The sequence below is a fragment of the Phytophthora sojae genome (genome assembly GCF_000149755.1).
Source record: "Phytophthora sojae unplaced genomic scaffold PHYSOscaffold_14, whole genome shotgun sequence".
Classification (NCBI taxonomy): domain Eukaryota; phylum Oomycota; class Peronosporomycetes; order Peronosporales; family Peronosporaceae; genus Phytophthora; species Phytophthora sojae.
The window spans coordinates 1,370,155-1,383,418 of record NW_009258128.1 but is presented as its reverse complement, the minus strand read 5'-3'; the positions used below and the strand labels follow the sequence as shown (position 1 = coordinate 1,383,418).

At 59.7% G+C, this 13,264-nt stretch overlaps 3 protein-coding genes across 3 annotated transcripts; 1 reads left to right on the top strand and 2 right to left on the bottom strand.

Moving 5' to 3' along the window:
- Window positions 1-5,076: 5,076 nt before the first annotated feature.
- PHYSODRAFT_341771 (hypothetical protein) lies at window positions 5,077-7,098 on the top strand (the record flags this gene model as incomplete). Its single annotated transcript, XM_009540115.1, has 1 exon — window positions 5,077-7,098. The coding sequence occupies one exon, from the start codon at window positions 5,077-5,079 to the stop codon at window positions 7,096-7,098; it is 2,022 nt and encodes a 673-aa protein (XP_009538410.1).
- A 381-nt stretch (window positions 7,099-7,479) lies between these two features.
- On the bottom strand, window positions 7,480-8,388 carry PHYSODRAFT_531584 (hypothetical protein; the record flags this gene model as incomplete). Its single annotated transcript, XM_009540114.1, has 1 exon — window positions 7,480-8,388. One exon carries the CDS (start codon window positions 8,386-8,388, stop codon window positions 7,480-7,482), a length of 909 nt encoding a protein of 302 aa, XP_009538409.1.
- Window positions 8,389-9,407: 1,019 nt separating this feature from the next.
- Window positions 9,408-13,085, bottom strand: PHYSODRAFT_254487 (phosphatidylinositol-4-phosphate 5 kinase-like protein; the record flags this gene model as incomplete). The annotated part of the gene is made up of 1 exon (XM_009540113.1): window positions 9,408-13,085. The coding sequence occupies one exon, from the start codon at window positions 13,083-13,085 to the stop codon at window positions 9,408-9,410; it is 3,678 nt and encodes a 1,225-aa protein (XP_009538408.1).
- Window positions 13,086-13,264: the final 179 nt, after the last annotated feature.

The following is a 13,264-nucleotide window of genomic DNA, read 5'->3' as shown; positions in this document are numbered from 1 at the left end:
AGTGTGCCGCCTTCGCTGCGCTCAGCAGCAATTTCAGCCAATAGGAATTCACGTGATCTACACACGGACAGCGCGTCGTTCTGATTGATTCTTAGGGTTCTGGGAACCCCGGAGGGAGTGCTGTGGCCAGCCCAACACAGATTAATTAGGCGGCACTCGGTAACTGAAGGCGGTAATACTGAAGCCGGAAAACTGAACTGAAGTTAACTGATTGTCTATGCTCTCCATCTCAAATCCGAGACAAGCTCGAGATGGATGGAAAACAGCTCGAAAGCGACGGACCAGTCCACACATCGGTGATCAGCGGTGCCGCGAGGCCGTAAGTGATGCAAATTCAACTACATGTATTAATATTACTTGACAGGTGAGGAAGTACAACGCGCGTTTTCATTGGTGCACCTCCAGCCGAACACACGCACCAAGTACGCCCCGAACGATCCGTCACCTCTTTAACCCCCTCGCACTCAAGTGCATCTAGTACTACGTTGCTGAGGTGGCTACTAAAAGAATAAAGCAATAAAGGTTTGCGTCTGCTGAAGATGATAATGGTCGACGGGCGAAAAGCTCATAAATATAAAAAATCCTGATAGGGTCTAAGTCAATGTTGCAGATGCTACGGCTGCGAAGCAGGCGCAGGAGATGCGTTGTAATGGAAACGCAGATTTACATGCCACAAATACTGTAGGTAACAGGTAAGTCGTAGAGCTTCTTCGTGACTTTGTTCCTCGTTGAATTTTTGCTGTGGCGATAGCGATAGTGACGGCGCGGCGAAGATGCTCACACTAAGTTCTTTAGCTATCCCAGCCTATGCATAGCTCTCGTTAAGTACATGGCATCCTGACTCCACTTCACTTACCGGTTCTGCATGGACGCACATACTCACTGGGGCGCTTTGAACTGACTGATAGGTGTGTGACAGGAGTGCATACAGAAGCCAAACAGGGAAAGCGGCAGTTTCTTCTGCGTTTGCGCTCGCCTTGCCTGCCTCTTGAGATGTGGGCCACATTCGCCCCCCCCCCCGTCGGGCTGGTGTTGCTACCACCGAATTTAGGCTCGTCTGCCGAGGACGGGTGTCATGGCACTCAAATCCTGAAACTGAAGCGTGTCAAAAGGCCTAAAACCTCTAATTTCTCCAAAACTAGGCCGATTCTGGCGTATGAGGGCTGATCGGAATGCTCTTGGAAGGCCGAGCGCGGTCATGGAGCTGAAAGCACGCGCATTGGGCGTGATCTAGAGGATCGAAGCGATCATTTGGGGGGATTTTACGGATCGGATTTCACCCCCTCCCTAAACCCCTACCCCTGTCTAAGCATTGAGGCCAGATTTGGTAAAATTACTGTAAGTTTGACAAAAATCACATCGATTTGGCCCTCAAGATTCAGTGGTAGCAGCGTATTCCCCCGTGGTTGGCGAAAAAAAACACGGAAATTGGCGAAGAAAACTCAGCTTGGGGAATGTTCCCAGAAAAACCAGCGCGACGATGACGATCAAAATACGGTGAGGTAGCTCCAAAACAAGGTGAGCTCGAAATTCTCACCGCGTTTTGAAAATGGCTACATTTTCCACGCGGGCTTTGAAAATTGAAGGTCCGCTAAAGTTCTGTAGTAAATCTACAGTCAACACTTCGTGCCACTCTTGGCTTGAGCCGGTGAATTGGCAAGTGAGCAGAGTAAGTCTGCGCGAGATCGCAACTCGGAGTCGTCGCCGAGAATGCACTCGAGGTGTGGGCGTTCTCACGTGCCACGGGCCTGGAGGTGCCTGGGGGGCCGCCGAACCCCCCGTCGATACTACTACCTCTATGTGTCGCTGGCGCAGGCGATACACATCCCGCATCTGCGCGCCATCCTAGTGCGCGCGAGGGAGTGAGCCATACGCCGTGCTCCACGCGCGACGTTCATCCCGAGACTGCCGCCGCTGCCGGAGCCGCTGCTGGCGGAGTTGCAAGCGGATCCAGGCGTGTACTTCTGCATAATTGCAGTCCGTGAGCGCTTCCTGCCGGATAGCCGCCCCGGGTTCTGGATCTGCAATTACTGTGAGAGCAGCAATGTCCACGCGCGCATGGCGGAGCTGAGCTAACACTATCGGAACCGCGCCGGGCGCGGCGGTGTCGTTTTCCGTTTCTTCATCCCCGTGTCGGGAGGTCTCCACGCACTTGGAGAGGCTCGTCGGCCAGTACCTGGAGCGCCTCGACCTTCGCTTCCCGTTCACGGACGCGGGACAGCGTCACCTCGAGCTGGCCAGCTTGCGCCCGGTCAGCGAGGGCCTGGTCATCAACGCCTACGTGGCGGCCTACTGGCTGTGGCGCAGCGAGCAAGTCTTCGAGCTCAACTGAGCTGGAAGGCAAAACGGCAAAGTGACTACGTTGAGTATTACGCTTTCCTTTTGACAAACTGCTACACCGATAGTATTGCATTTAGTAGTCACAGTGAAGTATGGTCAGTAAAGAAATTACCTTTGTCACCAAAATTACCCTTTTTCAAAATTACGCAATTTTGGGGAAGAAAGGGCTCGGGCTTGGGCTCACCACAGGAGGCTCGCGGTGGATTGCCGCTCAACATTGGCCACAGTTTTGCTTAGGGTGAGTGCTGACAAAGCGCTGGGCCTGGCTTTGGATTGCCGCGCACCATCCACTTGATGAAATCTTGATATAAATGTCCTATCGAGACCACGACCAGTAAAGTATTAGCTGAAAGACCTCGTGAGCGCAGCAAGCTATGGATACACTGTGCTGTTTGACTTGACGTTTCTGTGCGGGTTTGAGCAAGGAAGTTTTGTCGCCTGGATGTGTGGTTTGTTTATAATTTTTTAAACGTGGAGCACTCACTGTTTTCATAAGCAAGTAGTTCGTCTACATGCACTGCAATTGTACAGGTGCTGAAACAAAAGACATCAACGACGCCATGCGAAAGCCCATGTCCCCAGAGGAAAGATACCGCTCCGATTGATGCATACCAGCAAATGGACGCTCCATCTAAGCTTATGATTCAGAACACGACCTCCGATTGGTAGCCGTCTCCAACAGCAAAGTTTGCAGCTCTACGAGCAGTGCTGCGGAGTATGAAGACGAGTTCAACAGGAAATGGTGGACGTTCAGTTGCATGGGAATAGCCGGCAGATACGAAATCAGTTTGCTCACGAAGGAACTACGTGGGCTCCGAAGCAGCAACTAGAACAACTAGCAGTGGCTAGTCGTGGACGAAATTGTGCACACACACACACGGACGTTCGGGAGTGGAGCTTCATTTTTGAGAACATGAAGGTGGAACTGGGTCAAGAGATTCCGCTACCCCAAGCGAGCTGGCAAACAAACCGGAGCTGTTAACGCAGTTCAAACCTTACGAAGAGACTAACAACCAAAGCCAAATAGGCTTCTTTCCTCCACTCATTCGACGTTATCATCTCCGTTCGTGGCGTGATCAGCCTGACCTTTGCTACAGTATTGGCGAGGGAGTCGCCGCGCTAAGCACCTCAAACCGCTCGCCAGCACGTATTCCCGTGTCGAATTCAGGAGCGTGTCCATGATAAGATAATCGCTGGGATACCGTACATACATAATGCACTACAGTTCGTACCAGTCCCAAAGGGGGTAGCAATGACAATTTCGACAGCGATGATAATTTCGAGCAGCGCGCACTTCTTTGGGTGACTCAAGTGGTACAGTCTTGATGGGATGGCTACACAGCTTACGACGATGGGCGGGGCTCCATAAAGGAGCATGTCCTGCTGAAGTAAAGCAGCCACTCCCCCCTGCGGACCCACAAGTGCTGCCGCACGATGCAAGACGCAGACTGCGTGGGGCCCACGCAAGCACCGGAGACCTTGCACTGCAGGACGGCCGTGCCAATGTGTCGCAGAGCCCGCCATGCGTTCGTTGAGCGCAGCGCTCGTCTAGCGAGCGAATTTTGGCTCATCTGCTACCTTCAGTCTTGTGCAATGGCAATGACAGTGTTTGATGCGGTGCCATTGGCACCGCACTGGGTGCAGCGCGCCGGAATTCTCCGATCGACAAGGAGCTTTTCATCGCGACCGGCGGAATCCATCAGCTGGCGGCAGCCGCGGCGTGTGCAATGCGGCGCTGTCAACTCCACAGTCCCAAATGCCTGGCCGTCCGCTGCAACACGGCGGCAAGCGCTACCGGCGCCAACGACAGCCGAGCGGCGATCGACGACGCGATCCGAAAATAGTCAGCGGCGTGCAACGCTTCAAGCTCCGAGAGTCAGACTGGGGGCTTCGCATAGGAAAATAATAATGTCGCTTTCGAGCTGACCCCTTCGGCTAAGTCCGCGCTCAACTCCACACAGTTGCTGCAGTGCGGCTCTGATCGAGCGTCCACGGTACGGTGCGCACCCCATCCTCGTGAGAACGTTCCCCGCCGAGTCAATCGTCGCGGCCGTTACGCGCGAAACGACACCAAATTATTGTCACGACGACGACGAGCTAACATTTGCGCCACCAAGAAAACCAAACTGTGGCGGCTCGCTGCATCACCCCGAGGTGCTCGCTCCCCTGGCCCGGAGCCAGATGTCGCGGCCTTCGGAGCCCGAGGGCGCTCCGCCAATCAGCCAGATTGGGCTCCCCGTGCGCAGCCAAGTGCCGCGCGCGTCACGGTAAAAAGCCCGACCAGCCACGGGGCCAGCTGGCGCCACCTCCCCTACCCTCGCTTGTCAAAACACGGTGACATGCTCCCGTCTGATTTCTCCCTTCCAAACAGCAGCTGTATCAGGGCGCTGCACCCGCTTTTGCGACCACGGCGGTCATGACCTTCCCGCAGCCTCACCGCCTTTTGCCTGTGCACACCGCGCTTGTCAACGACTGAGTTGGTCCCTTTCTTCGCCAAAATTGCCCACGGGGCGAATCTGGCCCACATCTCAAGAGGCAGGCAAAGGCGACGGCGGGCCGAGACCACAGCAAAGCAAAGCGAAGGCAGACCCCCGCACAGGAGCTCGACTGGCAAAGCGAAGCGGCCGGCCGCTTTCCCTCTGTGACTTCTGTAAACTCCCACCCCCGGGCCACTACTTGTCCCTCACGTCCTGTCAACCCCCACCGGTAAGTGAGTGAAGAGGAGGCCGGAGCACGATGTCGCAGCAGGCCAAGGACATCTACTCGGGCATCAAGAAGATCTTCCCCGGCTCGCGCCGCAGCGGCAGCTTCTCGTTCACGGGCCGCATGAGCGCGGCCGGGCTGGACGCCGAGCTGTCGGCCGAGGCGCAGGCGGCCGCGCGCGAGAAGCCCTCCAAGAAGAAGGAGGGCCGCCACTCGAGCTTCTCCCTGTCGGGCTGGCGCGAGAAGCACCGCGCGTCGTCCGAGCCCACGCAGCCCGTGGTCATGTCGCTGCCCTACGGCGCGCAGGCCGCCACGCCCAAGGCCAAGAAGGCGCCGGCCGACGAGAACCGCCCGTCGCTCACGCAGACGCTCAACAACGCCTTCCACACGGCCCCGAGCCGCGGCAGCCTCTTCGGCGGCAGCAAGAGCAGTAGCAAGGTGGCCAGCAAGGAACAGGCCCCAAGCAGCAGCCGCAGCAGTCGCAGCAGCCGGGCCAGCCGCAACTCGAGCAGCAGCAACAATGGCCCGCAGTCGGGCTTCTCCACGGCCTCGTTCGAGCCGCCCAAGCTCGGCGCCCGGAGCGTCAGCGCCGGCGGAGACACGCCCTGCATGGGCAACCGCACGCTGCGCAACAGCGGCGTGCACGGCAACATGGCGCTGCAGCTGCAGCCGGGCGCCACGCTGGCGGCCCCTGGCAGCGGCTCCAACTCGAGACATGGACACAAGACCAAGGTGCGCGCGGCCAGCCAGAGTCTGACGGGCTTCGGCGCGGTCAAGAACGCGCCCAGCTCGTACCAGTCCAGCTCGAGCGCCTTCTCCGACCTTACCAACGGCCCGGGCCGGAGCAGCTTCCAGGGACCGACCAGCTCGGGCGTCTACACGCCGGAGAAGGCGAAGGAAGGCAAGAAGATCAAGAAGGAGCGCGGCATGTCGCTCACCTTCTCGTCCTCGGCCAGGAAGGAGAGGAAGCGCGAGAAGGCCGAGGAGCGCGAGCGCGCCTTGCGCGCGTCCTACTCGAAGAAGGAACAGGCGGTGGTCAAGCCCCACGCGTCCACCTGGGACTCGGACAGCGACGACGACTACGAGGACACAAAGCGCCCCACGCGCGGCCTCGACCGCCGCTCGCAGAGCATGGACTTCATGGAGCAGGCGCCCGAGCACCTCATCTCGAAGATCTGGCGCAAGATCCCCATCCAGGCCCGCCTGATCGGCGGACGCGGCAACATCGATCTCGACTTGCAGAAGGACCGCACGAGCTTCTCACGCAGCTCGGAGGCGCGCAAATTCGCCATGGCCGCTGAGAAGGCCAAGGCTGCGGAGCTGCTGCGTCGCTCCATCTCGGGCCGCAAGGAGCCGAGCCCTGTCCCTGCTGAGGAGGTGCTGTCCCCCGGTGTCGCCAAGCGCACGCGATTCAGCACGAAGCCTATTGTTGTTGCCTTCGATGCGAACGACGGGGCATCGGGCGCCTACACTGCGCTGGAGAGCTATGACGATGTGCTGGTGCGCGTGTGCAAGTTTGCTTCCCACGACCAGCGACCCACGACCACGAAGGTGCAGGAGTTCCTCGAACGCTCTATGGCATTCCTTCACGGCACGCGGACCAAGCACGGCAACGTAGTGAACATCTCGAACGAGGAGATCCGCATGTGGCGTCGGCTCGCGCTGCACGACTGGATCCTCGAGGAGGTGACGACGACCCAGGCCGCCGCCGCTCTGGGCGTCAAGGGCAAGGACGTCGAGGCGCCGTCGTCGCGCACCAGTTCCTCCGTGACGGAGGGCACTGATAGTGATAGTGACAGCCAGCACTCGAGAGCTCCGCGCCGGAGACTCAAGAGCACGTCGTTCCACCGATCTCTGAGCGAGAGCGTGGTCGAGGAGGAGCCCGAGGTGGAGGAGGACGAGGACGAGCTGGAGGTGCCCTCCAACGTCAAGCTCGAGAAGCTCTGCGACGTGGTCAACTGCTGCGTGAACTTCGGCGAGGTGCTGTTCACGCCCGACGAGGTAAACGACCTGGTGCGCCTCGAGTTCATCGTGGAGGAGGACGGCTGGATCTAAGTAGGGCGCGACTGGGAACAGATTTTTTATTCGGTTAAGGTCAATAATGTGAAGGAACAAACTATGAAACCCAACGGCGGGTCCAACGAATGAGTTGAAGTGAACTAGCACTGTCAATACCTCGATGAACGACACGCTAGTCAAGCGGGACGAGCTGCAGCCTTACAACGTCTTGTCCTGTTTGTGCTGCGTCCGAACGGAGAAACGCTTGATGCAATGCGGACACCACCTCGATGCAATAGGGACAATACACACTGTATTCGACTACCAGGCGTCACGCATGGACTGCTAAAGCACACTAAAAAGTCTGGGTGCAGCGCGCGCTCTTCCTGTCTTCCTCCAACAGGAGAGCGCTGCGCAGCGCAATAAAACGGGGGGAATCTAAATCCTGACATTGCAGAGACGCACGATGTCGCGCTTCCTGAACTGGAACTGGCCGCAGTAGACGCACGAGTTGATAATGTCCACGAGCAGACTCAGGTCTCGAGACGACGAGATGGGCGGCGGGTTGAGCCACGACACGGGCTTGCGCTTGTGTCGCTTCTTCTTCTCTTCGCTCTGGTCGTCGCTCTCGGGCTCTGGTTGGCGCTGGGGCTCTTCCACTGTGTTGCTCTCCTTGCTGTGGTTGCGGCGCTGCTTGCGGATCCAGCCCGACACGGCCGAGCGGAACTTGGTCTTGCCCTTACCTGAGACGTGGCTCTCCTGGCTGCGCATGCTGGACGTGGACTCGGCCGAGTCGACGCTCACGCTGCTGTCGTGCCGGCGCATGTGGAAGCTGGCGCCCAGCGTCGTCTTGACGGACGTGTGGCCGTTGGACTCGACCGACGCCGTGCGGCCGAGCGTGGGCGGCGGCGGCGCGCGGTGGCACCGCTGGAACTCCTTCTCCTCCGTCTCCCAGTCGAAGTGCGCGAGGCGGCGCCAGCGCTTGACGTCGTTGCCCGAGAACTTCTTGTCCTCGCGGAAGCCGGGCAGCCACGGCGTGTCCCCCTGCGGGTAGCCCAGGAACACGGCGGAGCGGTAGAGGAACTCGGCGATCATGAGCGGCACGGAACGCTCGAGCGGCGGCTCCGGGTCGTAGTACTCGTCCTCGGACGACATGCTGCCCGACGTGGGGTCCTCGCCCCAGTCCTCGGGGTCGTGCAGGAACGACGTCGTGTGGAACAGCCCGGCCACGTTGAACACGAGCTCGTCGTAGCTCTCGACCTTGGGGGGCGGCACCACGTCGGGCGCGTACATGTTCTTGAACGTCACCTTGCGCCGGCGGCGACGCTCGCCCTTGCCCACGGACATGGCCGGCACGGACTGGTGGCGGGCCAGCGAGAAGCCTCGGCGCCTATTGGGCGGCGGGTTGGAATTGGAGTCGGCCTGCGCGGCGTCTGCTGCGTCTGCTGCGTCTGCGTAGGGCGCGCTCGTGCCGCGCGCGCGCTGCTGCTGCTCGTCGGCAGTGGGCAGACTGGCACTGCGGCTTCGGGCCAACACCTTGCGCTGGACCTGGCTGTACCAGTCCAGCGTGTCGTCGGCCGCCTGCTGCTGCTGCTTGTCCATCGTGGCCTGCATCTTGTGCTGCTGGCCAGCCTGTTCGACGGAAGTCTGGCAAGCGTCAATGGCACTGGCCGAGCCGGGCAGGGCCGGGCAGGTGGCGGCAGTGCAGGGTGGTCGACGCCGCGACGGAGAGATGCGTCTGCTCTGTCGAGCCTTTTCCCCCGGTCGCGTGGCGGAATGATAGTCGCACTTGCAGAGAGCATAGTGAAATCAAGTGCTTTCGGCCGTTGCCCGGAACCCGCCAGATGGCCCGATGCTGCCTATCATCGAGGCGGACAAATCCCGCAGCATGCTGCGCGACGCTGGCAAACCTCGACTCTCTCTCCGTCCGTCACGCGATGGAGCATTGCGCAGACTTTTTCGTTCGCATTGAGCGGCTCTAGGATAGAGTCGGGATCGACGAAGACTTTCGCCATGCGGCGTCACTTTCCCTGCAGCTGCACGCACGCGCCGAGTCTGTAGGAGGTGATCACCACCGCCATGCTACGATAAGGCCGCTGTGAGCTTCCGCGATCAAGAAGCGATGGCGCGTGCCGCGTGGTACCGGTACGCCGAACAGTGCATACAGAAAAGCGATTTAGCAGGAGTCAGCGCGATTTAGCTGGCCATAACAGGTAGCAGCTCTCGTTCGTTGTCGGTGCTATTATACAAGCCGCACGGTCTCCGTTAGTACGCTCCTTCCTTCCTACCTATCTATTCCTATTTGCCCTATGGGCAGCTTCAACTTAAACTTTCAGGATCAGTGGCACCACCGCTGAGCCCTTCCTTCACACGGCCAGGTCCGTGAGGCTCAGTTGGCTGCGCGTCGAGTTGGTGGTGATCAGTCGCTGGTTGAACGGCAGCAGGATCGGCTGCGGGTTGCGGCCGGCCTGCTCCAGATCGCTTTCGTCCGCTGCGCTGGAAGACATCCCTGACGAGTCCGTGTCGGTCGAGTCGCCGCGGGCGCGGGCCAGCTCGCGACGGGCCTCCTTGGCGGCGGCAGCGCTCTCGAACGCGGCTGCGGCTTGCAGCACGGGGCTCAAACGCTGCACCGACTCGAACATGTTGCCCGCGTTCTTGGCCGGCCGGTTGCGGCGCTGGCGGTGGTTGTACTGCTTCGGAAGCGCGATGATCTCGCGCAGCTTGGTCTCGAACCGACGCTGGTACCGCGCCGGGTCAATCGCCGAGAGACCGTCGCCGTCCTTCTGCTGGATGTTGACCTTCCAGAACCGCTCGAGCTTCTTCTGCAGCGTCCACGTCTGGAGGATGTCGATGATGCCGACGTAGTAGTAACCAGGGCCGAACACGCGCTGACTTTTACGCATAGAGCGCTTAGGACGTGGCTCTCCGCCAGTGGACGGATACCGCGATTGATTCAGAGGGTCTTCTCGCTGCTGGAAAAGTGAGTGCACGCTCGGCGCCACGCTCATACCCAGCTTCTTGGGGGCCGCATCGTCTTCGTGGTGGTGAATGTGCTTGTTCACGGAGGAACCGCTCGCTGAACTGCCGGTGGACGCCGACCAATTCGACGACGATGCGGACATGAAGCTGTCGTTGCTCCGAGTGTTGGCTGTGGAGTTGGACGCCGAATTGGTAGCCGTATTTGCAGCCGTGCGCTCGCTCACGACGGTGCTGTTGCCAAAGGGCTGAGAAGGCTGGTCCACGATAAATTCGATATCCATCACGCCGAGGAGCAGGCTGTAGTCCATGATACCGAGCTCGCAGAGGAAAATCGAGTCATCACGCAGCTGCTCATACAACTCGATACCTTCGTCGGCGCCGATCCGCATCCGCGTGCGCAGATCGTTGTCCTTCAGCACGACGTTGGGCTCGTGCAGTCCCACAACGTTGGGGCACTGCAGCTGACTTTTCTTGGCGCCGTACTTGAACATCATGGAGCAGTGGCGGCATTTCACCTTGGCCCCATGGCGCGGGCGCTTGTAGCTGCGGTTCACCCACGACCCCTTGATGTCGAACCGGTGGTGGATCTGCACCCCCTCCTCCATGACGTCGAACAAGTTCTCCATGACGATGAAGTAGAAGCGCTTGTCGTACATGGTGATCTTGAAACAACCGTAGAACTTGGTGATGAGCGAGCACGGGTTCAGCGTCAGGTACTCGGCGTACTGCTCTGCGATCTCGCACAGGAAGCGCGCCTCCTCCTCGGCCATGGACTTGACGATGTACTTCTTGTCGCCGCTGAAGAACATGAAGGCACCGCTCGCACCCTCGCTGATGTTGGGCTTGGTACTCGTCTGGAAAGACTTCATGAAGTCGGCAGCCTTGATCCCGAACGCTTGGCGCAGCTCCGCGAAGGCCTGCGGCTTGTAAGGCGTAAACCGAATGGATGCTGTTGTAGAGCCCACCGTCGAAGCTGGTGGCTGTGAATCAGCCAACGTTGCAGCCGTCGACGCGGATGAGGGGTTGTTGTCACGATGAGCCGGCTTCGGCGGCTGGTGTAGCGAGCGCTGGTCTTGAGGGATGTCGAAGCTGAAGTCGGGCTCCTTGCTGTTCTTTTTCCTCGCGCGTCGATCCACACTGCTAGTGCGGTGGAGCCCCGTGCTGATAACTTCCTGAATGCTGTTGAGCATCCGATTCTTCTGGATACTTTGCAGCAAGTTGCCGCTACTGCCCATTCCAAGCGGACCCGTTGCTCTGGTTGCAGCCTCACTGGGATCCTCAGTGGAACGTCGATATTCTTCGTCGTCGCTAGCATCCAACACGAGCTCTTGTGTGGGAGACCGGTTGCGAATGCGGATGAGGTCGTCCTCAGCGATCTGCACTGCCCGCGTCATGCCTTCAATGGTAAAGTAGATCAATTCTTCCTGGAGGGCCGTATTAAGTTGCGCGCTGAACTGCTTGTCCGCCGAATCCGACGAAAACTTGAGCCAATTCTCACGAACCAGCGCGGGACTGTTGATCATGAACCACACAAAGTAGTCAATAGCTCCGCGGGCTGAGAGCGCGAACGTGAACGCGCGGAAGATGTGGCTCGGCGGTAAGTTCCCATCCTCGTCATACGTCGTGCGCGTCTGGAATGACAGCGCGTACCAGACGAATACAATAGTCCAGTAGATGGTGTAGCTGGTAATTGATAGCGCACCGTTGCGCAGCATCTCACGCCGACTCGCCAGCGTATCCCGCAGTCCCGATCGAAGTCGCTTGACTCCGAAGATCAGCACGGCGATGCCCGAGAGATAGAAGAAGATCATCCACATGTAGAACAGCAGCCAGCTCCCGCGGTTGAGGTGGAAGAAGTCCCTCTCCACAGGGTCTTCGGTCGTCTTCCTCTTGGTCCAGCAGTAGTTTCCGTCTGCAAAGCCGTGGATACCCGGAACAAACGCAGCAAGAAGACCCGTGAACGCTCCGGCCGAGTACACCATCATCTTGTACGTCCTGCGGTTGGCCTTGACGCTCATAAAGGGGTTCGTGAGCGACCAGTAGAGATCCAAAATCTGCGCGAAGTACCAGCAGTCGCTGGACAGATACAGAAACTGCGTGATGCCCGACAGGTACGCGCAGGAGGCCTCGTCTCCCTCTCTGTAGATGCCCATTTCCAGCAGCAACGGGTCAAGCAGAAACCTCAGCGCCAGCAAAATGTCGATCACGCACTTGTAGTAGATGAGCGGGTTCGGGTGCCTCTGGTAGCTCTGCACGCCGTGGAACGTCACGAACACGCACACGCACAGCATGAGCGTGAGCAGCGAGCCGAACACGAGGCCCGGGTCGATGCTGTACCCGTTGAGCGCGTTGACCATCTCGGCCAGCACGACCATGATCAGCAGCAGCGCGACCCCCACGCCCAGCACGACGTAGCCCTCCCTGGACCAGTTGCTGAAGTCCAGCTGGGGCTTGAGGATCTGGCCGATGTTCTCGTCCAGGCCGCCGCTCTCGTCGATCACGTCCAGGTCGAACTCCTGGTTGGGGGACAGCTCCAGCGGGTCGTTCACGGTCGTGCCGCGCCCGATGACGCCGAAGAAGCTCTCGCGGAGCCCCGCGCCCACGGCGGACGATGCGCGCGACAGCTTGGACTCGCGCAGCGCGAAGGAGCCGCGCGCGGACGTCTTGCTGTTGGGCGGCGAGCGGCGGAAGCGCAGGCTCACGCCGGAGTCGCCCAGCCCCGTCGAGTCCGTGGACTGCTGCGAGGAGCTCAGGCGGTCGCGCTGCTGCCTGGAGCTGCTCTCGATGGACACGCGGCGCGCCATCTTGCTGCTGGTGCTGGGCTGCTGCGGGCTGTTGGGCTTGCGCAGCGCCGACCGGAGCGGGGACTGCGCGTCTGCGGGGCTGGCGGACGCGGCTGTGGCTGCTGCGGTGGACACGTTGACGGGGGGCCGCAGCACGGGCGACTGCAGCGGCGACGGCGACACGGACAAGTCGGACGCGCCTGTGTCCATGGCTGAGGCCTCAGCGTCCAAGGCGTCCGCGCTCAGGCGCCGCACGCCAGCGGAACCGGCGGCCGCCTCCATCGTGCAGGTGCAATAAAGCGGAATGCGGCGGTGGGTCCACTGTCGGGTCTGAGTTGATGCACAACACGCAAAGAAGTGGATATTCAGCGGTCGCATACAAAGATCAAGTGCTTTTGGCGACCCGTCTAAGTCGATCGGTAGCAATAGTCAATAGTCGCTCTACCAGACCAGGATGTGTG